This window comes from Poecile atricapillus, unplaced genomic scaffold, assembly GCF_030490865.1.
Source record: "Poecile atricapillus isolate bPoeAtr1 unplaced genomic scaffold, bPoeAtr1.hap1 scaffold_396, whole genome shotgun sequence".
Taxonomy (NCBI): Eukaryota; Metazoa; Chordata; class Aves; order Passeriformes; family Paridae; genus Poecile; species Poecile atricapillus.
The window spans coordinates 201-24,494 of NW_026709191.1; the positions used below are offsets into that span (position 1 = coordinate 201).

General features: G+C 40.3%; 1 protein-coding gene across 1 annotated transcript; it reads right to left on the bottom strand.

Annotated features, from left to right (window-relative positions):
* Positions 1 to 212: 212 nt before the first annotated feature.
* LOC131574550 (EGF-like repeat and discoidin I-like domain-containing protein 3) lies at positions 213 to 21,771 on the bottom strand (the record flags this gene model as incomplete). The annotated part of the gene is made up of 4 exons (XM_058829026.1): positions 213 to 397; positions 5,213 to 5,357; positions 6,450 to 6,605; positions 21,590 to 21,771. Coding segments are annotated over 4 exons (668 nt in total), but the record flags the coding sequence as incomplete, so codon positions are not given.
* Between the last annotated feature and the right edge of the window lie 2,523 nt (positions 21,772 to 24,294).

Here is a 24,294-nt window from a genome sequence, read left to right on the forward strand (position 1 = left end):
CAGGGCTAGTGGAGGCATCCCAAAGTAGATTTTTCTGCAGCTGTGATAACAAAAACATGAAGATGTGTTGGGCTTTCAGAGCTTGTGGCAGGGTTGGGATGGTTACACTCAGAAACAGAAGAATTTGAATATAAAACTGAACCAGAGAACCGTCCCCCGTGCCTGAAACACAAAGGAGACAAACACCTGGGAAAATCCAGGTGAAAATTTACCTGCAGCCACTGTGACTGGTCATTGTGGCCTGAGGTCCAGGCATTGACTTTGCCTTGCTTGTCCAGCCGGGCTTTCCTGGGCTCCCAGGCGAACATGTCCATGTTGAGGGTGCGGAAAACACTGGAGGCAGTGATCTGGAAGTCCTGGATGTGTCCTGATTTCATCCCCAAGGGCTCAGAGCAACCTGGAACAGCAGGGCAAGATCAGTGGCAGTACCTGCTTATCTCTGTCAGGGGTTTAGGTTTTCTGTTATGGCAGAGAAAACCTGCAATACTTGAAGAAAAAGATGTAATCAGGACTATTGTTGAAGGAGGTCAAAAACAAATAAATGAAAAATAGTCAATTCAAGGCACTTTGTTTGAACAATTGGGTGAGTCAAAATCAAGATAGAGAATTCAACATATTTTATCCTGGCATAAATTTATGAAGCGAAACAAAATGAAAAGATGGCTTTTGTCTGTGCTTATCTTATTTTTATTTTCCTGTCCTGCAGGAAAATATTGTTTCCCCTGTTCAGTTTGATTTTCCTCATGCTTTTATGCCACCTCACATCAACCATGTGTTTGCTTACTGAAGAAACATTATTTTTTCTTAAAACCTCTGCTGAAGTAAAATGTTAAAAAGCACTCAGCTCTTTTACACTTTTGAATTACTTGACATCGAGGTAATAATCCTGAAAGCCCAAAATCGCACTGAAAGAGGGGGAGACCACAGAAAAACAATTGTGAAGGAGGGAGAATAGTAGGAGGATATCACTTAGGAGAAATCAATAGTTAATGCCTTATTTGTTTGTGGACATCCCACACCATTGAGTTATTTTGACTGTAGAGAAGATAGATCTCGGGCTTCTCCCTTCTCTGTTCTGCATGAAAAAAAGATAAAAATAAAGATTGGTAAGTGGATCTGTGTTCCTCTGCCTTGCTGTTGTGTGCTGGGAATGTGGAAGGTATATTTGGATGCAGAAGAGGGAAGAAACAAGCTGAGACACCACTGAAACAGCAGGACTGGAAACCAAAGAAAGCAGATGAGCTGCATGGTTTTAAGATTTAAACCAAAAAAACCCCACCAAAACAGAAAAATAAAGTGAAATGGCTGAGAGAGAGGAGGCTGCTAAGAGGACAGGGAAGGTGGATATATAGCTAAGGGGGTGGAGTGATGCTTGACAGTTGAGGTAAAGTGAAGGATGGAAAAGATGGAGATGGGAACATGAAAAAGAAGCTGTTTTCTCATTTCCTTTCCCATGTCCCAGTGTCAAAAACCTGCATATGTGCAGTTATAATACTAACAACATGACCTTTAATGCAGTATCTCCTCTACATAAAATTTGAAAGTTTGAACATGCTTCATGTTAAATTTAAAAAAAAAACAACCCACAAACAAACAAATGAGAAACCAAGAGAAAACAGTTAACTTTTGGAAAAAAATCCCAGCCTTTCATAACTGATTCTCAGCACACAAATGGAAATGGCACAGCCTTGTCTGCAGAGAGGACTCATTCGAAAACACAACAAAACAATTTTCCTGGGAGTGGGAGGGAGCAATTGATAGTATAAATAAGAGAGACTAATCTGCTGCTTTGGAGAAGGACTTCTCTTATTATTAAATTCTGAAGTATCACTCCAGAATCAGAAGGACTGTCAGCAAGAGCGTTTCATCCGAGGGAACCAAAGGAGGCTCCTGACACAAAACCATGGGTTGTCAAAGCTGTGATTCAGTGCTGGCCCAATCCATCAAAACCACTTCTATCTTTTCTGAGTATTATTATTGATTTATGAAACAACAGCTGTGCCTGCTTGTGTGCCTGTGCGTGCGTGCATGAATTAATGGGATTTTACACTCGCCTGCCTCCTCCGTGGCCCCAAAGGGGGTGGGAAGGCGGTTGTTAAAGGTAACGGGAGAAAGTGAGAAGAACAAGGAGAATCTGAGGAGGAAAATGTGATGCACACAGGTGTCAGCATGTCCTGGTGCTGTGTCACAGAGAGCAGAAGCTTCCCAGCCCCTGCCACAGGAGATTGTGGCTGTTTGGATGCCTGAGCCCTAACCTGCAGCACCAAGGACAGGACCATCAAACCAGGACTTTGTGTCATCCCTCAGAAGTGATGCTTATGTCTCCCTGAAACATCTCCTCCCCACTGCATGGCACCTTTAAATTTGCTTTTAAAAGGATTCAGTTTCCATTGTCTTTTTCAAAATCTGTTAGAGATAGCTGATGCAGACTCACAGCTGCACCCGTTGGAGCATCTTCAGCCAGAATGTTTGAGGCGCTTGGGGCACCTCCATCTGTCATAAATTACACCTCACACCTCTGTGTGTTTAAATCTAACTAGGTATGAGTTTGCAGGTCTTATTTGGTCTAGCTTGATGAAACAGGAGTAGAGAAATAATGAGAAAGAGTGGGGATTAGCACCTGAAAATTGGAAGGATCAGCACAAAGGTTCCTCTCTGTTGTCTCTTCAGAGGGCAGAAACTTTTAGTTTTCAGTCTGCATCCTATACTGTGCCCCTCATCTGCCTCTTCTTTCGAGAATGCTCAAACCTCCAAGGAAATATTCAACATCCAATGTAGCAAAGACAAACCCACAAATGGATCTGCATGCAACAGTGTGCATGAATCTTGTCCTGGACAAAGATTTGTGCAGTGTTGGCAAAAGCAACAGATGTCAATTATTTGGGGGCAAAGGTGATTTTGCTTTGGTTCATACTGTGATATTTTTTGTTTCTAAAAATTGAGAGATTTAAAAATTTTTCTTCATATTTTTGAATCATAGGATGGTTCAGGTTGAGAGGGACCTTAAACATCATCTAGTTGCAAATCTAATTCCAGCCCCTTTGCCATGGGCAGGGACACTTTTAATTAAACTTTGATGCTTTAAAGCCCTGTCCAACCTGGGCTATAAATACCAAATACAGGATTCCTTTCCAGACTGCACATTTCTGAGGACAAATGAGGAAAGGGGAACCTATCTTTAACTGCAGGTGAGGTAAAGTCCCCCTGTGTGTCAGTTCTGTGTGAATGGTGCCTACAGGGACTGTTAGGATAAATAAATAGTTACCAGGGAACAAGATGCCCAAAGGAGATGAAAATTACACACTCAGGAGCTTTCCCTGAGTGAGTCTCACAGGGATGTTCAGATTCTGGGGGCCAACATCCCTCTGCAGGAGCTGAGAAACCCCCAACACCAGGAGCTGTCTGAATTGGTGCACAGGAACCTGCCAACACGACTGAGCAGCAGGTTTTAGGGGCTGCCTGCAGGAAGGCAGATGCTTGAGTGCAAGAGTGAGTGACACTGTTGTGTGAACACTGATCTGCTGTTAAAAACAACAGCTTGATGCTGCTATTAATAACAGCTCAATGAATAAAGGCATTCTAATAAGCAGTAGCTGTGATCTGCCTCTCCCCTCACATCAATACTCTGTGAAGGGGAGGGAGGGCAGGACACAGAGATGTACAGAACACAAGTAAGGCAGGAACACACGGCCATGAAAATTAATGCCTAATTTATTGATGTTTGGTCCACTAGCATTGATCCTGGTTTTCAGTAAGATCTGACTGTGGGTCCTGGAGATAAAGCTGTTTATGAGACTAAAGCAGAATGCACTGAACATTTTGCTGAAGTTTGTCCTAAGAAGGAGTTAGCTTTTCTGATGATCCAATGCAGCAAGCCTCTCTGAATTTATCATTCTCTTCTCTCTCACCAGGCATGTTAGAGAAGGCAGACCTCTCAAAGTGCTTTTCCACCCAAGGCAGACCACCTGGAATTAAGAGTGAATTAGTCTGTGTAATTACACCTTTCTTTCAGTAAGGTTGAAATTGTTCTGCTGAGCCTTGGCTGTCCACAGTTTTAAGAAATGATGACCTTGACACTGCTAGGAGACCACTGAAATTAATTCACTTCACTAGCTTTCACAGTTCTTTGAGCAAAACAATTCCTAGTCATTCTGGCAAGGACTTACTCTAAATTGTGGCTCCAGAACTGGAAGACATCAAAAAAAAAAAAAGTAAATCTAATAGAACAAAGCAGCTAGACAGGATTTTCTATTTACTCTTAAACCTATCTGTATTGGAAAAGGGCTACACCAAGATTAATGCATTAACTTTTCATTTCTGAATCTGGTTTTGACTGAGAATTGTTTAACTACAGCTGCTTTGATGTATCGCTCCTGAACTGGATGACTACTGTTTGTAGAGTAAACAGGCAGCAACATAAAAATCACTCCTAAATGAATCAGTGGAGTGCTCCCGCCAGTAAAAGGTTTATCTCTTGGAAAAGTGTAAGAAATTTACATGCTTTTCTGTATTTGCAAGGGAACACAGTTCTTGCAGAAGGTGGCTAGAGGTCAGGCTTCACATTTCAGAGCTTTAACACAAATCTGAGGAAGGTTTGTACTGGGTCCACTTATTCATTTACTTTTTGCTACAAGACGCTCTCCTTGCTTCTGCTAAACCCAGAAAACAAATCCAAACTGAAATCTTGATTCAAGCAGCCCAACCAAATTGTATTTTATTGGGCTGTTCCTCGACAACAAGGGAAGCAGGCTCGTCCCTCCAAGGTTGTCACTCAGCACAGGGGTGGTGTGACCCTGCAGCCAGGAGGAATTACCCAAATCAGGTATGACAAGCGCTGCTGCCATGGGTCCACAGCAGTGCACAGCCAGCTCTGGGGCTCAGGAAACATTTGTAGACCTTGGGTTAGGCTCCCTGTCTCGTGGTCTGCTCAGGGTGGTACATTACAAGTCCCCATAGCCATCAATACCCGTTAAAACTGCTAAATGACCTTTCCTAGGCAGATTGACACACAGAGAAGAAAATTATGAAGTGTTACTGTGCTATTTCCACACAGCCTCACTACTATTTCCATCCCACAGACTTTAGATTTCACTTAAATTTAATTTAAAAGAGTCTGTCCCGCCGGATGGGCTCAGGCAGGCCAGGTGCACCGCGCGGTGGGGTGGAAATGGTGTGGTCCGGGGAGGAGGGCTGGGGGCTGTGGGCACCCCACCTGTGAGCTCGCAGCCAAGCAGCTCCATCCTGAGGGTGCAGTGCCTCCTGCACACCTGGGGGTACAGCCGGACGTACTGGGCCTTGATGGGCGGCGTGAAGGAGTTGGCGTACGGGGTGTTGTTGTCCACGTTCCCGCGGAACACCTGCGCTCGCACAAAATAAAAACAAACAAGCAAAAGGGTGTCAGGAGGATCCCTGGAGCCCTGCATCCCGACAGCACCTGTGTTGTTCTGTCTCTGTGAGGTTTTCCTCCAGATTGCTGCGATTTGAGAGATTCCAGTGCCCCAGAGAAGTTTTCTCAGTCCCGCCGTGGTGCCACATCGTGATGGGTTTGCCACCTGTGCCCAACCAAGGCCTCTGTCTTGTCACTCTTCGAAACTGAAGCTCCTAGTGCAACTAAATTATGCCTTCTTTTCTTGATTAATGTATAAAATAGTCCCAGTTCAATTTAGCCTGCAATTATTTGCGCTGATTGACATTTTATTTTTCCCCCCTCTGGTTGAAGAACCTGCTCCAGCTCCCACTGAAGTGCACTGTAACCCTCCCATCGATCACAGGGGGGATGAATTAAACCCATCAGTATTTTTCTATTCACCCCTCACTCTAACCAGACATCCCTGTGCTGTGTTTCCCCACCTCATCATGCACCTCTTCACGCAGCATTTTAATTTCCTAATAGAGAAACTACATCTAAAGCTGTGCCGTGCCTGAGTTCTATGCGAATTTACAGAGTAAAGGAGTTTTTTTTTTCCTGCTCCATGTGCACAGCTCCATCAAAATATAAGTGGTAACCATAAACTGTAAACACACACACACACCCCCCTCTGGATTGGTAGTGTTTGTGCAGCACAGAGATTAGCATTGATGAATGGGCTCTGTGTTTCCAAGGGTTAACGCTAATCTGCCAATGCAATAAAACTAAATTGAAAACAGAGCGATGAGTAATTACTGGTAAACTAATTAATATGAAAATCAGTTAAGTGTAATAAACAGGATTATTCTAGCTTGGGGAAGTAGTATTTATGCAACCATCAGTTAGAGTATACGAAATTCTTAGCAGAGAGAAAATGCAAATTTGTTGATTTTTTTTTTTTTTTTATTTTCCAGAGAAAAATAATAACATTGAAACCTATATCATACTGCAATGTAATTAGGCTTAAATACCAGAGACATCTCACACTTCTGAAGCCAGATAAACCATGAGATGTATTCAGACACAGATGGCTTAAACTTACCATGTCTTCTTTTGTGCCTTTTACTTTGTACATTGTCCATGACTTCCCATCATTACTGTAGGCAATTTTATAAGATTTTACATATTCTGGGCTTCCAATCCTCTTGGCACCTTGGGTTATAACTCCAGTGACTCTCATCTTCTTCTGCAGGTTTATCTGAAATTACAGCACACCGTTAATCTGAGGGACGCAATCCTTGATTGCTTTAATTCTCTTTTATTTATTTTTTTCTTAAATGAGGAAAAAATGTAGCAGTAACATTTAAATGACTGCTTTTATACTTGCATTAATTCTTTTTATCTTTCATGAATTTCATGTGCAAGTGTGTAAAGCAAATGAATGAAAAAATTGAACCAAAAGCTTGGACTATGTTTGTTTCCTGTATGTGTGCAGACATATATATACATATATATATAATGGATATACAGAATATTATTGGGATACTGCTTAATTTTGCCATGTAGGGTTACTCCTACACATTTCCTGCCTGAAAGGGAAATGAAACAGGGTGATAATTTACCAAAAGCTGTACCTTCTGTTCTGTTAGAACCTGGTTTACAATAGCAAAAGGTCTGAAGTTAGCATCAAGTAAAACTTCTATGTGAAACGAAAACTACATGGAAGTTCTGACAGCAAAGAAATTAGACTTTCCCTTGACTCTCTTGACTGAAAATTCATATACCTAGAGATCAAGGCTGAAACGCTAATGCTACAGCAGTCAATAGCAAAATATCAATCAGTGGATATGAACATTCCTCCTGTGCTTGTCTGAGCTGAACGCAACACCTCAAAGTACAAAATGAAGATTTGTTCAGAGTGAGGAGATTCAACATGACTCCAGCAGCTTTAATTCTGCCTGCTTCACCCACCTGTGGCATGGGAACTCTGACAACCCAGAGTGTGATATTCAAGCCCAACAGTGTCAGACTCGTCCCTGGGATGAAGTCAACCACGACTCGAGTCTGTGGCAGCTGCACTCCCACCCTCTCAGCTGAAATCTGTGGCTTTTGCACCAAATGAAGCTCAGCCAAGAGCTGTCACACCGTGAGAGCTGTGTGAAGGTGCAGGCAGACGTGCAGTGCAAGGAGATGAGTGGGAGTACTAGAGAGCAAACAACTGGGACAGGGCAAACAATACATTACACTACATTAGCCCTCTTGTCTCTTCAAAATGAGTTTTATCTTTGCTCCCCAGTCGCTGGAGCTGACCCAGTGCAGTCCCCACTGTTTGGAGCAGCAGCCCCAGCACGGGTATGGGAGGCAGATCTGCTGTCCAAATACCTTAATTGCTTTATTCTTTACACTGTGAAGCCTGAAGACTTTCTCCCCCTTGGTAATAAAATCTAACCTCTGTGAAGGATGTAAGGTGATCAGACTTTGGTGTTTCAAAATCTCTCTGTGTGCACAATAGGAAACCTCTGGTTTCTTTGTCCAAACTATAGAATTTTGTGGTTTCTTCTGGGATTTATTTATTTTTTTTTAATAAGCCTAGCTATTTCTCTGCTACTTTTCTGGAATAGTTGGCTTTTGGTGTAGTTTCACCATAGCTCTCCCTATAAGAAATTATTAAACACTCACACACTTTTGGATTAACAATGTGCATTTTCAAGGTTTAGACCCATTGAGAGGGGAAGAGCCTCCTATAAAAAACATCAGATTTTTTTACAGGATCTTTTCCACATATAGCAGGAAAGCTCAGGAATATGTGCAATTCCACTGGGGAGAATGGACTCACAACGGGAATTGAGACAGGTATAAATTAGAAGAGATTCATGACTTTTTTCAGCCTTGGAAAACTTATTTTCCCAAATCCTTGATTCCCCCGAGGGGAAAACAAAATAAAATAAATACATTATATTTGTAGAAGGACAGCTCCAGAGACTACTATTAGTCCCTTATTTAAAATGTAGCTAACATGGAATGGTATCCAGTTAAAGATTTATCTAAGTCTCTTATGAGTAGTTCATTCTCTATGTGGAATTTCAGAATATTAATTAACAGGCAAGTAAGCCAATTTTCCATGTATTTACAAAATTGCTAATAATGAAGTGAATACCATCTGCAAAACCAAATTAGAAAGCACAGTGAAACAGAAACTAGACAATGATTATTTGCTGACTGGTAGAATCTTCACTTTTCACTACATGGGGAAAGGAATGTATAACACAACACCAAACAAATTTGTTTGATCCAGTGATGCAGATAACTAATATTTTTTTTCAGTTTAATTATCAATTTTTCTTTTTCCAGGTTATTATCTTTGGGGGGGCTTTTTTGGATGAGAATTTATGCGGGTTTTACTTCCCTGTTTACTCTCAAATAACTTCTAATGAAACCATGGCTTTAACTACTTGATGTCCTGTTCCCATTTGTGGAATCTTTCCTTTTAGAAGATTTTTTGATTGTTATCCATCCTTTGAGTGACAAAATATATTTATAAAGTTGGTCACTCAAACTTTATAAACTACTATATTTATGAGCTTTATTTTTAAGTAGTTTTGAATTTGATACAACACAAGAAATAAAACCAGGCTGCCTTGTTTTCCAAGATCTACATATCCTGTCAAGGTTAGCAGAAAAATCCCAATGAAAAGGGGGAAAAAAAAAAGCTTTAAAATGCTACAACTTTAGCAATGGCTGTAACAAAGCAGGTGCCAAAATCTTTCTTATTTAATATACATCAGTAGGAAGCTGTGAAGAAATGTCTACTACATCCCTTAGTGCTAAAAGCTTTTTCAGATGTGTTGTTTTGTGGCAGTTGTGAGGGGAAAACAACACAGGAAGCTCTTCTTCAGATCCAGGACAGAAAATTACATGTTTTAATTACATAGGTGATGATGTTTTAAGGCAAAGAGGTGGAAGTCACCAGGACAGGAACAACAGAATAACATATCATTTTAGGAAAGCTAATGGATACACCTATTAAGGATCCCTTATCATTACCTAGATGAACTGGAAAGAAATCAAGGATGAAAGAAGATCAATAGTGTTTTGAGTGATTTACCTCAGTAATTTAAGTAAGAAGGCATGGTAAAGGCCTTGTAAGAAGAAGATGTGGGCATAGACATTTAAGGAATCTACTTACAGGGAGATAGAGAGATATGAGAAAGAGAGAAAGGGAGAAAGGGAGAAAGGGAGAAAGGGAGAAAGGGAGAAAGAAAGAGAGAAAGAGAGAAAGAGAGAAAGAGAGAGAGAGAGAGAGAGAGAGAGAGAGAGAGAGAGAGAGAGAGAGAGAGAGAGAGAGAGAGAGAGAGAAAGAGAGAAAGAGAGAAAGAGAGAAAGAGAGAAAGAGAAAGAAAGAGAAAGAAAGAAAGAAAGAAAGAAAGAAAGAAAGAAAGAAAGAAAGAAAGAAAGAAAGAAAGAAAGAAAGAAAGAAAGAAAGAAAGAAAGAAAGAAAGAAAGAAAGAAAGAAAGAAAGAAAGAAAGAAAGAAAGAAAGAAAGAAAGAAAGAAAGAAAGAAAGAAAGAAAGAAAGAAAGAAAGAAAGAAAGAAAGAAAGAAAGAAAGAAAGAAAGAAAGAAAGAAAGAACAAGCTGATCAGTTTTACTATTTTAACATTTACCATTAAAATTTATTTTAAGACCAATGGATTCAGACTTGACATTCAACCTCTGCTCATGGGCCTGTGTTCAGCACCAGCTCAGAGGGATCTCCTGTATCCAGTGATTTCCATGGGACTTGACTCACCCAGGATGTGCCAGGGATTTGGCTGCAATCCGAGAACACCCAGTGCCCTAAAACCTTATGGCATGAAGAACTTTCTGAAACTTGGATAAGGTTCTGTTTGACACCTGCAGGCTGTGGAATCTGCTCTGATGGCCTTTGCATGTCAATAAGGAGGATTTCTGGGTCTGGAATGAGTGATGAACACTGAGTTGCTCAGGTAAAACTGTGTGAAATGAAGCCAGCAGTTGGATACCAATGCATTTAAATCTGACTCTACAAGAACTGGGTCAGAACAAGAACACACAGGGTGGATGGTGCAAAGTCACTGTGCTGGTGCTGAGGAAAGCACAGGGAGAGCACAGGCATGGAGCCAGCTCAGTTTATGTGAGTTCAGTGACTGTGACAAGAAGCACCACCTCAGGTCCTCTGTTGGGTACACAGTTGAATTCATCCCTGTAGCCAAAACAAATCAAATAAAATCATTTGAGGCAGGTATCTCCCCATCCCGAGAGCTGGGGAATAAAACTAACTCTTTTAGTTTAAGAAGTCCCTGAGATTCCTTCTAATCTTATTTGTTTCAACCACCAAAGTCCTCCCAACTCCATGATTACACAGAGCACTCTGATGATCACAGCAGGTTACAGAGCCGTGGCCTTTCTCTACAGGAGGGGAAAAACACAAGGTGCTGTGTTCACTGCTCTCAGCACTGATCCTGTAGGAGTGATTATCTATTAAACAATTTTCACTAATGCTTTTGGCTCCAGTGACTCACACAGATCTGCTTGGGGATGCTAAATTGTTGTCTACGCTGATGAAGACAAACACAATCTACGTAACCTGGAAAAAAAAAATCCATATTGGAAAGGAAATAAACAAGGAAGACTTTTTCTCTAGGAGAAAGTGGTAATATGAACAAGGCAATTTTATGAGTTCCTGTTGATTGTACAGTGCCCCATTTTCAGAGGTGACTCAGAAACAGTCCTGCAAATCTGAATGGTGTGTGTGCAGCTCCACTGTAGCCATGAGTTAATGTAGGAGCTTGTTTTTCGTGAACAAGTCCAAAGGGCTCCACAAAGCAAAGGCCATTGGTAACTTCCCAGCATGGTTTACAAACCTTAGAACCATAGGAAAAAGGAAGATTAAATTCAGAATGGTAATGTGTGAGTGTAATGGAACAGCAGGGACTGGGACAGCTCCAGTGGAAGGCGTTCATCTTCCTCTCACAATTTATGATCAAATGTTAGCATATTCAGTTTGCAGAAGCTATAAACTGGAAAAAAAGATAAAAAAAACCACCCATCTGCATCTGTCTTATCTACATTATTCCAGGCAGGAGAGGAGAAGAGGGATGGGAAGACAGAGTGACTTTAGGAAGGCCCCCACATGATGCTCCTGGACAGAATCCATAACCATATTCCCCTCATTTGTTATCTCACTGTTAGCAATAACTGCACTAACATTTCCTGCAGAACAGCCTTGTCTGAAGTGTTCCTCCAGAGCAAGCTTTCCAGAAATGCTCAAATTAAAGCTTACATGAAACCTTGGATCTTTGAGACCTTAAATGTAGTTTTAGGTTCATAAACAGAAATGCATTTTATGGAGAACAAAGGTGTTTACCTGTTTCAGTTATGAGATGGAATAGCGTTGTCATAAATAATTCTTCATCTTTTCTAGCACAAAGTAAATATATCTTTACTGCTACTCACCATTACTCATATAAAAATGGGGTTGAATAAGAGATCAAGGTTATACTGGCATTAAAAGATTTATTACAGCAACCCTTCCCTGCTGATCTCATCAGGTTTTGAAGGATTGAAATTTAATTTTTTTTGTCTCTTCTCTTTATTTTTTTTTTTTTTTTTTCAAAGCCATAATTCTGACAAAGCTAGATAGAAAGCACCCAGAGAAACATTTTCTGATGAAAAATAGGGACATTTGCCAATGGAAATGTTTTTTAATAAACCTGGGAAATGAACAACCTGACACAATTCCCTCAATACTGGCAAAGTCAGTGGCTCTGAAAGCTCCCTCCTGTGCTTCCTGTTCAGTCTCCAGGATTGTTTCCTCCAACCTGAGCAGGAAAAGACGCTGTTTCACCCTGGTGCCACAGCAGCTGCAGAGCTGGGCAGGTGATGAGGAGCACGAAGGGCACAGCAGGTCAGTCACTATTAACTTCCCCGCTGCAAAGCCTCGCTGGCACCTGCACACAAGGTGCTCATCTGTCTTGCCTGTCTGTGGCTTTTTGATACTCTCCTAATCAGCACTGTCAGCAGAGCTCCCCCAGATTTAGTTCAGGGCATTAATGCAGTCAGCACAGTGGCAGTGATGTGTGTTTTAAGCAGCACACAGCAAGGAAATGCAGTGATTTATCCACGGCAGCACTGCAGCTGTTGCTGACTCGCTGGAAGGGGGTCTGCCCCGTGGAGAAAAAAAAAACAGGTTTTGTTGTAAAATATTCACATGATAGTGTAAATTTTTGTCTTGTAATAGGCTAGGAGAACAAATGTTTGTTACAGGCTTCTCTGAAAATAATGATTCCCAGCGTGACTGTGGGATTGCACCTTGAGGACAGACCAATTAAACACTCATGTTTGTTTCTGATCCCAGCCCATTTTGTTCCACTTGTGTGGATGCAGGTCCATCCAGCAAAATATCCTCATAACTTTCCTGTTAAATCCTCTGCAAACTCACCCTCCTGCTGTTTCCAGTCTATCACACCTCAGGGTAAGAACAAAACACCTCTCAGGACTTCTCTGCACTCACCTGCATCTCAGCCTCAGACAGCCCTCTAAAAACAACTCATCACCCTTGCCATCCTCAGTGAGACTTATTCATGTACCTTCTTTAAGTTAGTCATGCAGAATCAGAGATGCAAATTGGACCACTAATTTAATTTGCCTCTCTGTGAAGAGATCAGAATATGGGTTAGACCCTACTTGTATGGAAAACATAAATACAAGGATTGTTCAGCCCATGAAATGCTAATGTGGAGGAACATATGTTATGAGAATTATCAAAAAGCACCTACTTCATTTGGCTTTTGTTGAGAACTTTCAATTTATGCCTCAGAGAGTTTACATAATTAGACAGACTAAAAACTTGCTTAGTCTGTTCCTTCTTATTATTAAGTCATTATTTTAGTCCCAAAGGTAGTTGTTATGAATGCCATTAACGGGATTATATGAATTATTCAAACGCTGGCATGTTTAGACTGTCATCTTAAGAAAGGGCCCATAATCAATCTCACATTGTTCAGAGGTTCGTAGCCCTGCAAAATATCATCTTATTTTCAAAGTATTGATCAAATGAGTATTTACTATCTGAAACTGAATGTTACCTAAGAAACACCAAGGTCATTTATTGCTATTATTAATTTCTTCATATGCTTTGAACTTGTGAAAACTCTTCCTGCCTTTGGAATGCTAATGGGTCTCAGGAAGAACTTCCCCATGATGTCTAGAAGACATCCTGACGAATCAGCCTAAGAATAGGTAAATAAAAATACCAGTGGAAATATCTGCATGTATTTCCCCTTGTAAAACAGCTTTGATCAACAGCTTGTAGATCTAGAAGATGTGATGTCAGACTCAGGTCAAAACCACATACTTTTCTTTTTATCCTACATGAAAACCGTCTTCCTTGGGGAAAAGAAGGGAATTCAAAAAGGTGCAATATTAAAATCATCATGAAAATGCACTCAGGGAAATTTCTGGTTGTGAAATAATATCAGATATTGAGAGGTACTTTCTTTCACACACTTTGTATCTGTTTTCATGGCACTTTGGCAGAGGCACTCTGGCAAAAAAGCTGAAAAAATTATAATCTCCTCTCAAGCCCCAAAAGGACAACTGGAAAAAATTCTTATTCTGGCTTCAGTGGGCTTTGTCTAGGTTCTACATATGTTCCCAGACCAAGAAGTCATGGAATTATAGAATCTTCAGGTTTGAAAACCTTCTTGTGAGGAAGGACCTGGGGGTTCTGCAGAGCAATGAGTGTCCTGGGGGTGAGGAAGGTCAATGGGATTTGGGGGGACATTGGGAAGAGCACTCCCAGCAAGTCAGGGAAGGGATCCTGCCCCTCTGCCCAGCCTCATGAGGACACATCTGCAGTGCAGTGTCCAGCTCCACAGGATGGGAGGGACATGGAGCTCCTGGAGCAGGTCCAGTGGAGGGGGACAAAGGTGATTCAGGGCCTGGAGCATCTCCATGACCAGAAATTCTGAGGGGGCTGGGGCTGCTCAGCCTGGAGAGAAGCCCCAGCTGAGAGGGGCCCTCAGCCCTGGGTGTCCCTGTTTGTCCCTGGCTGTCCCTGGCTGTCCCTGGGCACAGGGAGGGACAGAGCAGGCCCAGGCTCTGCTCCAGGCCCAGAAATGGCACAAGAGGAATGGGACCATCTCAGGATTTCCCCTGGCACAGGAGCAGAACTTCTGCCCTGGGCAGTGCCCAGCCCTGAGCAGGGAGGCTGTGGAGTTTCCTCCCTGGGGATATTCCAGAATTACCTGGACACAATCCCATGGGGTCTGGTATGGCCCTGCTGGAGCAGGGAGACAGGAGCAGGTCCCTTCTGAGCTGACACTTGCTGGGATTGTACGTATATGTTCCTGCATAACACACCAAAAAAAAAATCTTAATATCCTGGCATGTAATCTTACTTTTTCTTGAACTTTGTTCCCTGAACCTTAGCTTTATTGAAATAACTTGAAACCACACTTTTGTAGAAGTCAAGTCTAGCAGGATGGTAACTGTGAGTGAGGATTTTGAGCGAGTGGTTAGGAGGCAAAAATGACTCATTTGGCTATCACACAACAGCATGGCATCATCTCCCAGATTTGGATGCTGTCCTCCCCACAAGGTGACTGTGATACTCACATCATTCTATTATGGACCACCACACAGGTGCTGGGGCACCTTTTACTTGCTTCTTCCCTGGTGCAAGAAACCACGTGGACACACATTTGTTCCTTTTGGTGTCACCACTCCCTAAGATCTGATTGCTCTTAATATCAGAGTGGCAAATGGGAAAAAATAAATAAATATTAGTTGAAATGGATGGTGCTGCAGATGCAGGGAAATGTTTAAAGGTCCTGTTGCTTCAGTCCTTCAGCCACATTAGTTGGAGTAATTAAGGAAAGCTGGCACGGGGGCTGGCAGAGCATGTTATGGATGGTGTTCATAACAGCATCAAGCTCCAGTTGCCATGGGGATGCTGACTCTGAACTGAGTGCTTTAGTGCACCCAAAACCTCAGCCCAAAGTTGTTTGAACGTGTTTGTGCGTTGGATGGAAGCAGGAGGTGTGATATGAAATGGATACCAAGATGTGGGGCACCAGGGAGTCTGTGGATGGTTACATTAAGAAATAGGCTCCCAGTCCCTTTGTTTTCTGCTCTGAGTACACAAATTACATCTTTGACTTGTAAGCTAAAGGCACAGATTCTGAGGGTGGTCTGCAGGGAGCAGACATTGGTATTGAGTTCACTGAAGTCAGTGAATTTATGGCAGATTTTAGCTAGCAGAAAACCTCTTCTAATTCCTGCAGATCCAAATGTCCTGCATGGCATTGGTTTAATTCAACTTTCCTTATTAGTTTCTGTTCTCCACAGCTAAGGGCTTTCAGGTACTTACTGCCTCTCATCAATCTCCTCCAAGGAAATCCTTCTATGACTTTGAGCCAAATTTTGAAGTATTGACAAAAAAAATAAAAAAATAAAAATGCAGAATTTGAACAACTTTTTAGCATTTAACTCAGCAGGTTGAATCTTCCTATGCAGTGCACATCACCTTGCAGGATGACTCTGAGACTGCACTTCATAAAGTTCATCTGACACTGAGATGAGAGCTACATTAAGTGATATAAAACATTTAAGCTGCAGTGACAGGTATTTTTGGAAGCCTGTACACGAGTGCTCATGAATGAGGAAATGAACTTTGACAAAATGAATGGTTTCACAGATGGCAGTTTGCTTGGAGCTCTCACCAACAGATGTTTGAGTGAATGTTCTGCTAGGCCTCTGTGTATTTTGGGTTTTATCATTTCATTAGCAAATAGCTATCACCTGGTGTGTACTTGTTCTTTGTAAACTCTTGATGAGGAAGCTGTTAACTTTTTTCCTTTGCCTTTTTTTTATTTTCTGTTTTTTTGAGGAAAAAGCCACACACAATACTTTATGGTTTTCTGCCTGGGGATAAGAATGATGGAATTGAAGCTTTTATACAAATAGTTTTTGTGTGTGTCATAGTAGTTACGATTAGGTTTGTGAGATTTGTAGTCACAGACTTACTTATGCCATGGGACTGAAAGTCCCAAAAAAGTGAGGCTGAGCACCAGAGGTGAAACCAAAACTGGTTTGAAGACACTTGTGTAAAAAACAAATTAATTTTCAATCAGAATATAAATTCTACCTAACAGCAATTGCAATATATTTTGATTTTTTTTTTTTTTTTTTTTTTTTTTTTAACAAAGAGAAAGCATGCTCTGTGTTTTTCAAGGAAAAAAAAAAAAGACTAAATAAATTAATTCTGATTTCAGAGGTCAGGGAAATATTTTGCCTGAATCTGCTGGGCTAGGTCCCTTTCCATCACAGGTCATATTTTTTCTTAAAAATCTCTGCAGCAAAAGTGTTTACACATCATTTCAAGAAATAGAGTGAGGAAATTTTCTTAAAGCTGTGCAAAGTTATTAAGAAAGTTAAATTAAGAAAGCAAAAAGTATCATTTACAACAGACACACTGAGATGGAAAATAAACCAAATGTATTTTACTTTGGACTAGAGTACTAATATATTCAAATTGCCAATTAGAAGTTGGGCATATTTTCCATCAAACTGTTGTATTTCTCATTATTATGTTTCATTTGAACTTGAGTGCATAATTTCAGAAAAAAACATCTGGGGAATAAATTTGAAAAATGATAGAATTATAGTTCTCTTTCCATATACTCTAAGTAAAAGTTGTAGCTTTTCCATTTTGAAATTATGACTTGCCATTCAAAAATTGATTCCAGAAATTTTAAAAAAATGAAATATAGATGAAAAGGTATGACGTCTTTGAAGAAGAAACCCCAAATTAAATATTTGGGGTCATCTAGCAATAAAAACTGGAAGGAAAAACTGAATAATCAGCCTGAATCAACTTCATTTCCCACTTTTTGATTTTGCAACCAAAATGAACAGTCTACCTGTTTTGTAGATTAATCCTTCAACCCTCCAACTACTCACAATAATAAAATAAATATTTGATTATTTTATTTTTTTTAAAAAAAAGGGTAGCCATGCCATTGTCTCCAGAGAAACAGTTTATGCCATTGTAGTGTGGGATGACAAAATAGGGGTTTTATCATTCTATTTAATACTTTACATTTACACACAACAGTCTCCAGCAACAGGTCAGGTGTCCAAACACATCTCCCACACAGTTGGCATGATGCTGAGTAATTACTGCATTTTCTCAAAATTCTCCAGGTGTAAGCTGTGCTCGAATCTGCTCTCTGTGGCTGTGGGTTAACACTTTGTAAAAATGATTTCCGTGTCCAAAAGACCAGAAAACTGTTAAAAGTTGTGGATAGGGGGAAAAATTAAGGAATACGGTGGTTAATAGGATGAAGAAATAGAAATAGAAATAGAAATAGAAATAGAAATAGAAATAGAAATAGAAATAGAAATAGAAATAGAAATAGAAATAGAAATAGAAATAGAAATAGAAATAGAAATAGAAATAGAAATAGAAATAGAAATAGAAATAGAATAAAGAAATAGGATGGTTAAAGCTGGGAGACCAACCTGGGAGTGATGGAACTGGGAGAGGAGAAGAGGTGTAAGGGCACAGGCATGGATTCCTAGGTAAGAATTCACTAGAGAGGAGTAACTTTCACAAACTCCTGCTGGCAGTTTGTATCAGAGATTAGCTGCCATTATGATTTTGGATATGGTAGAGGGATAACAGAAACAATAATCCTGCCCATGGCCATATCTATTCTGATTCATACTGCCTTGAAAAGAATAACTAATACAGGAATAGAAAAATACAGATGCAAGGAATGAGCAGAGAAGAAGCGAAATCAGAATAAAACAAACCATTGTATTTTAAAACCATAAATGCAAAAGGACAGAAGGGAAAAGAGAAATTGCTGTTAAAAAAAAAAAAAGAAAAAAAAAAAGAGTTGACAAGAAAGACTCATTACTGGAACAGTCAATGTGAGCATTTTGGTTATACTTCAGGACCAATTAATGAAAAATAGATGTATATTTTTTTTTTTTTTTGCCATTGTGTTTGGAAACTATAAAAGTTAATATCACCAATAAAGTGGTAAGCAGTACACAGGTGTTATTTTATCACAGACAACCTGTGAGGAGAAACAGAGGTCAGGAGAACTTTAAAAGCCAGATATGACTTACTCAGGCTTTAATTTGCTTCCAAAAACATGGTCAGTGACCCTTTAAATCACCAGCCAATTACAAGCATTGTAGTGCCATTACTAATTACATGCTGAGAGTGTAAATTTAAAATGGCAATTTCAATTTTCAGATCATTGGGAGAATGCAGGAAAATGAAATTGCATACTAATTAGTTCATGTGTATCAGACACCTGAAAGATTAGATAAAAAAAAAAACAAAAACAACTTCTGCACTCATTACAAGTGAGTTATAAGCAGAACACTCAAACCTTTTATTTGCCAGGCTGCATGTAAGTAAAGAAATTAAATGACAAAGAAAATTGATAATAATGGAACAAGGCAAAAATAGCTACAGGCCTGTATATAATCACACTTTGAGGGACTTTGCCTATTTTACACGGCTTGCTTTAGAATTTATCTAGCATTAGAAGCTACAAGAGGGGAGCGGGCGATTGCTTCAGGTTCACTGCGCTAAATGTTAATTTGCATGTCCTAAAAATGGATTTTCTGGCTTTGCAGCTTTCCACTTAATCTCTGCCAAACACTCACGCCGTTTTTCCAGTGCCTTCCTGCGGACCAGGTGCTTCGTCACTCAGAACAGCATGGAAAAGGCTCCATGTGCAGGCTGCTCCCAGTAGGGTCTGGGAAGGAGGTGGTGACACAACAGAGTAAAAACCCAAGTAGAGGGTTTGACATCTTTCCTCCTGTTAAACCAAAGGCAGCCAGAAATTTTGCCCGAATCTGGATTTTTTTTGGTGTTTTTTTTTTTTTTGTACCCCTCCACGAATATTTATGGAGCATCTCCCTGGGTATTACAGAAGCTGTGCAAAAACATGACATGGGATTTCTGCTTCTCCTCCCACCAGAAACTGCTCACCCACACGAGGGTCAGTCAGTGTTTGTCTTTTAAAGCTTATTTCATGCTTGAAGGACAAGGCAGTGCTCTGATGTAAAGAACTGCTGTGCATAAAGTGTGAGTCTGTGGATGTCTCCACCTTCCCAGGTCTAAAAAGAGTTTCTGCAGGGGACTGGAAAGCACTTCTTCTTTGCAACTATCATCTCCTTAAAAAGTTTCAGATTTTTCTGGTTCCAGATGTTTTTAAAGAAATCCTCCCAAGACCTCTGCTCTGAAATTGCAAATATATTAAAATTTGCCCTGAACTGAAAAAAAGAGGATTAAAAAAAGCATTTGTCAGGTTTTGTGAAAATGATAGATTAAAGTTTATTTTTCAAGAAAAATGAGAAGGAAAAGAAGGGAAAGCTTAAAACACATTAATTGTATGATGCAAGCTTCTCAAAAGTCCTTACACCCCATGGTGGTCAAAATTACAGAATAACCTGTAAGGAACTGGGAATAACTTCCAAAACTCCAAAAGAAAGAAGAAATTCTTCAGACCTGATGCCATGGGCTGAGATTTTAGTCACATTTTCTCCACTGGCCCAATGCTCCTTGCAGGTAGGAGCAGAGGGAAGATTTCCCAGGGAGCAAAGTCCAAGGGAGCCTGGCAGCTGCCCCAGTGGAGCCAAGCACAAATGTGGAATCATCAGACCATTAGATATCCCCATCCAGTTCACCTCCTCAGAAAGACATGTCTAGGGGGCCAGTGCTAAATGATTTTGAAATCTTTCTCCAGCTCATTTAGTGAAGCCCACGCTCTAACACAGACCAAAAGCTGACATTTCCATTTTCCATTAAAGTTACATTAGCTTTCTACTCCCATGGAAGTAATTCTGCTCAGGTCCCCCTGCATGATCCTTTCCAGTTCTTTTCAATGTATAAATTTTACAGACTTTCCTAACCCCTCTGATCTTTATGGAGGAAAACTGACTTATGACACGTTGAAGGGCCTTTGTGTTTTCACTCTGCAATAAATAACAAACAGTAGCACCAGTTTTCGTTTTTCAGAGCTGACAAAATGCAGCACTCCCACTGCACCAGTTTCAGAAAACTTCATCAAATTGTGCTTTGTGTCTGCTCTCCACACAAGAGAAATGAACAGGTAATTCTGTATACTTCCCCACCCCCAGATATTTAGGAGCCTCTCAGAAGAATAAAAAATGGTACTCAGGGAAAAAACATTGATTATGAGAAAATGTTAATGCCATGTACACCAAGGTAGCCTCAAAGAGACTGTGTCTGACATAGCTGAGGGCATTATGGACACTTCAACTTAATGCTGGAAGATAAAATGCCCAAACACAGAATGTTTTACTAAATCCTGCAGTGGGTTCCCTGGAAGAGAAGCATCCTCCTCACATTGCTGATCAGTGCAGAAAGTTTTCCCATATGTATCTAACTCACTAACCTTTATTAACCAAAGCTAAAAATGCCAAAGCTTTGCCCAACTCATATATCATGGAAACACCATCCAAGCAAGGAGCTTCAGCAACCACTAGGTAATTACCTTCATTAAAACACTGTTGCAGGACTTCATACTCACTGCTTTTACTGAAGTTGGGCACAGAGAAATCCACTTCACAGTGAGGCCATTGCTGTTTGAATCACTCTAGCAATAACATCCTTGAGTGGGATGAGAAAATGTGTGCTTTCAGTCCCATGGATGTGTTTGAACTAACAGCTGCTTCCACCTTAATTAAAACAGTTCATGTTACTTCCAGTAGTACTTAACCTGTGTGCCCAGAGCAGCTCAGCAAAGAGGACCAGCTCTTCCAGCATGCTCTGGCACTGCCGAAACCACACTTCAAGCACCTTTAGCATGTGTCATGATATCTCCACCAAGAGATAATGCTGTGATATGCTTCTAAGGACCTGACCACCAAACGCAACATATGTGGAGAACAGTTTCCTTGAAAGGAGCCTGTAGAAAATCTGCCTCCACGGTTTAGAGCCACAATGGAACATATGCACACGGGTTTTTAGATTAAAAAAAAAAAAGGCCTGTGCATTTGTAAAGTCAAGATTATCACTGTTTTGCAACTAAATAGTCCCTTTTAGCCTCGGCTATGTCTCTGACAGTGAATAAGAATCTAGCTGTTCGTTAACCACTTGTCTCCATCAGTTTCTTAAGTGACACTGGCAATTGAATCAGGGATATTTTTTTTTTCTCCTCAGCTCCATCTGTTACCTGAATCCATGGCCATCTGTCATTTTCTGCTGCAGTCCAGGCATTCACAAGACCCTTCTTATTAAGCCGTGCATAGTATGGGTACCACTTCTGGAGTCCAAAAAGAGCTCGGTGGGTGGATGATGCCGTGATTTGTTGGTTTGACACAATCCCTCCTTCTATCCCTAGTGGGCCAGAGCACCCTGCAAATGGGAACAGAAAAAAAATAATAATAAGAAAATGATTAAACTGAAATGATCCACTGTTCTGAGTCCCAAGTCGCTGTAATTACAATAGCATACAAATAGATCCATAATGTCATGTCAAATGCAGCTTAGAAGAAATTTAAAGTACTTGACTATATCACCTTTTTATAGAAATTAAATAAAAAAGAAACCCAAACTAGAAGCATTTCTTGCAAATAATTCTTCCCATTATAAAATTAATGAGATGGATTAAACTTTCAATTTCTTTTAGCTTGTTCTAGCTGAAGACTTGTGAGTTTGGGTTGTATGGACACGAGGAAAGAAAAAATTCTCAGATTCAAATATTGAAATGATTGTTAAAAGTAAATTTAAAATTCTGTAATTACTGCAAAGTTCCATATTGTTGCTCTTGCCTCAAAGTTCATCATTTAACCAATGTGCTAAAAATTGTTATTGCAGTTATCTCTAGAAATGTGACAATAGACATAAGTTATCATTCAGTTACATTAAAAATGTTTAAAGCTTTATCCATTTAATCAACAAGCCTCAAAGTATGTATTTAACTGAAATGCTCCAGTGTTCATAATTTTATGTATGGTATTCATCATTAAATTATTCACCAGAAATACTTGTAGACCTATTAGGTTTTTTTTAAAAAAATCAAGATATTTCTGCTTACATTGTTTTTTGAAACCACTCCATTTGGGCACAGGAACAAAAGCATTCAGCTATTGTGAGCAATCTGAACTGAGAAAATGATGAAAATTCATTATATACAAACAATTGGCGGTTTATCTACTATTCAACACCCGATGGAGTATCTGAGATTCTCCTTTCCTCATTTCTGATGCAGAATCTGGAGAGAAGGTAATCACAGGAATTACTCTGGCAGCCAGTGTTACTCTGTTGCCCAAAAGATCTTGTGCTTTGCAGGTCAGCTGCACTTTGGCAATTTTGAACACCACAGGACAGATGTTTACTTACATTTCAGGTTTTCCCAGAAACCTGGCAGCGTTTCACCTCAAGCAGTACCCAAAAATGAACTCTGAAATCGTACTGTTATGAAATCCTTGCACCACATGGGCAGGAAGTCACAAATAATTTAATTCCTCATTAATTTAAAGGTACAGAGAAGAAAAAGTGACCAGTGCAATTTGCTCCTCTCAGCCAGGAGACGGCACAGGGTAGCACAGTCCCCAGGCGTGGGGTGTCACTGATGATGGAAACAAAGACAAACTGAAGTTTATGTTGATTATGGTGATGGACGAACACATGCTCGTGGTCTGAAAAGGGAAAGCAAAGCTCCCATGCAGGTGGGCTTCAGGGAGAATTGTTCCTTCAAAACCTGCCCGAAACTTCCAGGAGATGCGTGAACAGAATCCTGGCCCCACTCCAATTAACAACCAACTTGCACCACGGAATGATTTCACACGGGTTCTTACCGGCCCGCAAAGCTCAGCTAGAACTTAAACTCCTCATGCTACTTCTCTTCATCAGCCAAAAATAAAAGCTTTGCCCTCAGCACTTGACTAATAACTGCACAAAACACGACGAAACGCGGCTCTCTCCTGTTGCTGTGCCAGGCGCGAGGCAGCGCCAGAAGAAAACAAACTCTTTGTCACCAGGATGGGCAGGCGCAATGTAGAACACACTCAGAAAACCCATGTATGCCAGGAAAGTGTCATTCCTCATTGTGTTTTCATCAAGCATTACTTGAGGATTGAAAGGCCTATTCAAACCTTAGCCGTTTCTGAAGTATTTTCATCGAAGCAGAATGAAATCTTTTGGTGTGTAAACTGCTGCGTCTGCTTGCAAGACAGAGGGAAATGACTCCTCTCTCCTAAGGGAAGTGCATGTTTTTAAAAGTTTCTTATAGCTAATTATTAAAAAAAACCAAAAAGCTGTGCTGTTCCATAATGGAAAAGAAGGTTCACACAGATGTGTCTGTGTTCATGTGTAACTCACCAACACACCCATACCTCCAGGACACATGCATGAAATAAATTAACCATCTTTAAGAGCTGCAGTCATAGAATGGTAACTATTTAAAAATAGAGATGTGAGAAAACAGAAGGTTTTCCAAGGGGACCTTAAATAGGAGGCATGCTGGAGCCATGCTAATATTTGCCATGTCTGTTAATGCATCTCGTGTCTGAGATGCATTAAATGCTATTTGAAATATGTGTGAAATCCTGACAAGACAAAGTTGAATTTTTTTTTATAACTTGAAGGCAATTTCCTTTCTAGGTTTAATTACCAAGCACAGAACTTAACTCTGTTTTTTCAGCTATGACCATACACGCTCAGCAGTGTTTATCTTCCTTAGCTTTAGGAGGATTATTCCTGAAATCCAGAGAAAATCGCTACCTTCAGGGAACAGGTACTTTATTGTACAAGCTCCTTATTTTCTTTGCAGCTCCAGTCATGGTTTTGTCACATTTGTCAGTTTTTCAATCTGAGCTAAACAAAAAATTTACCACTCCTAAAAGTTAAAATTACCATATTAAAGATACTTTCTAC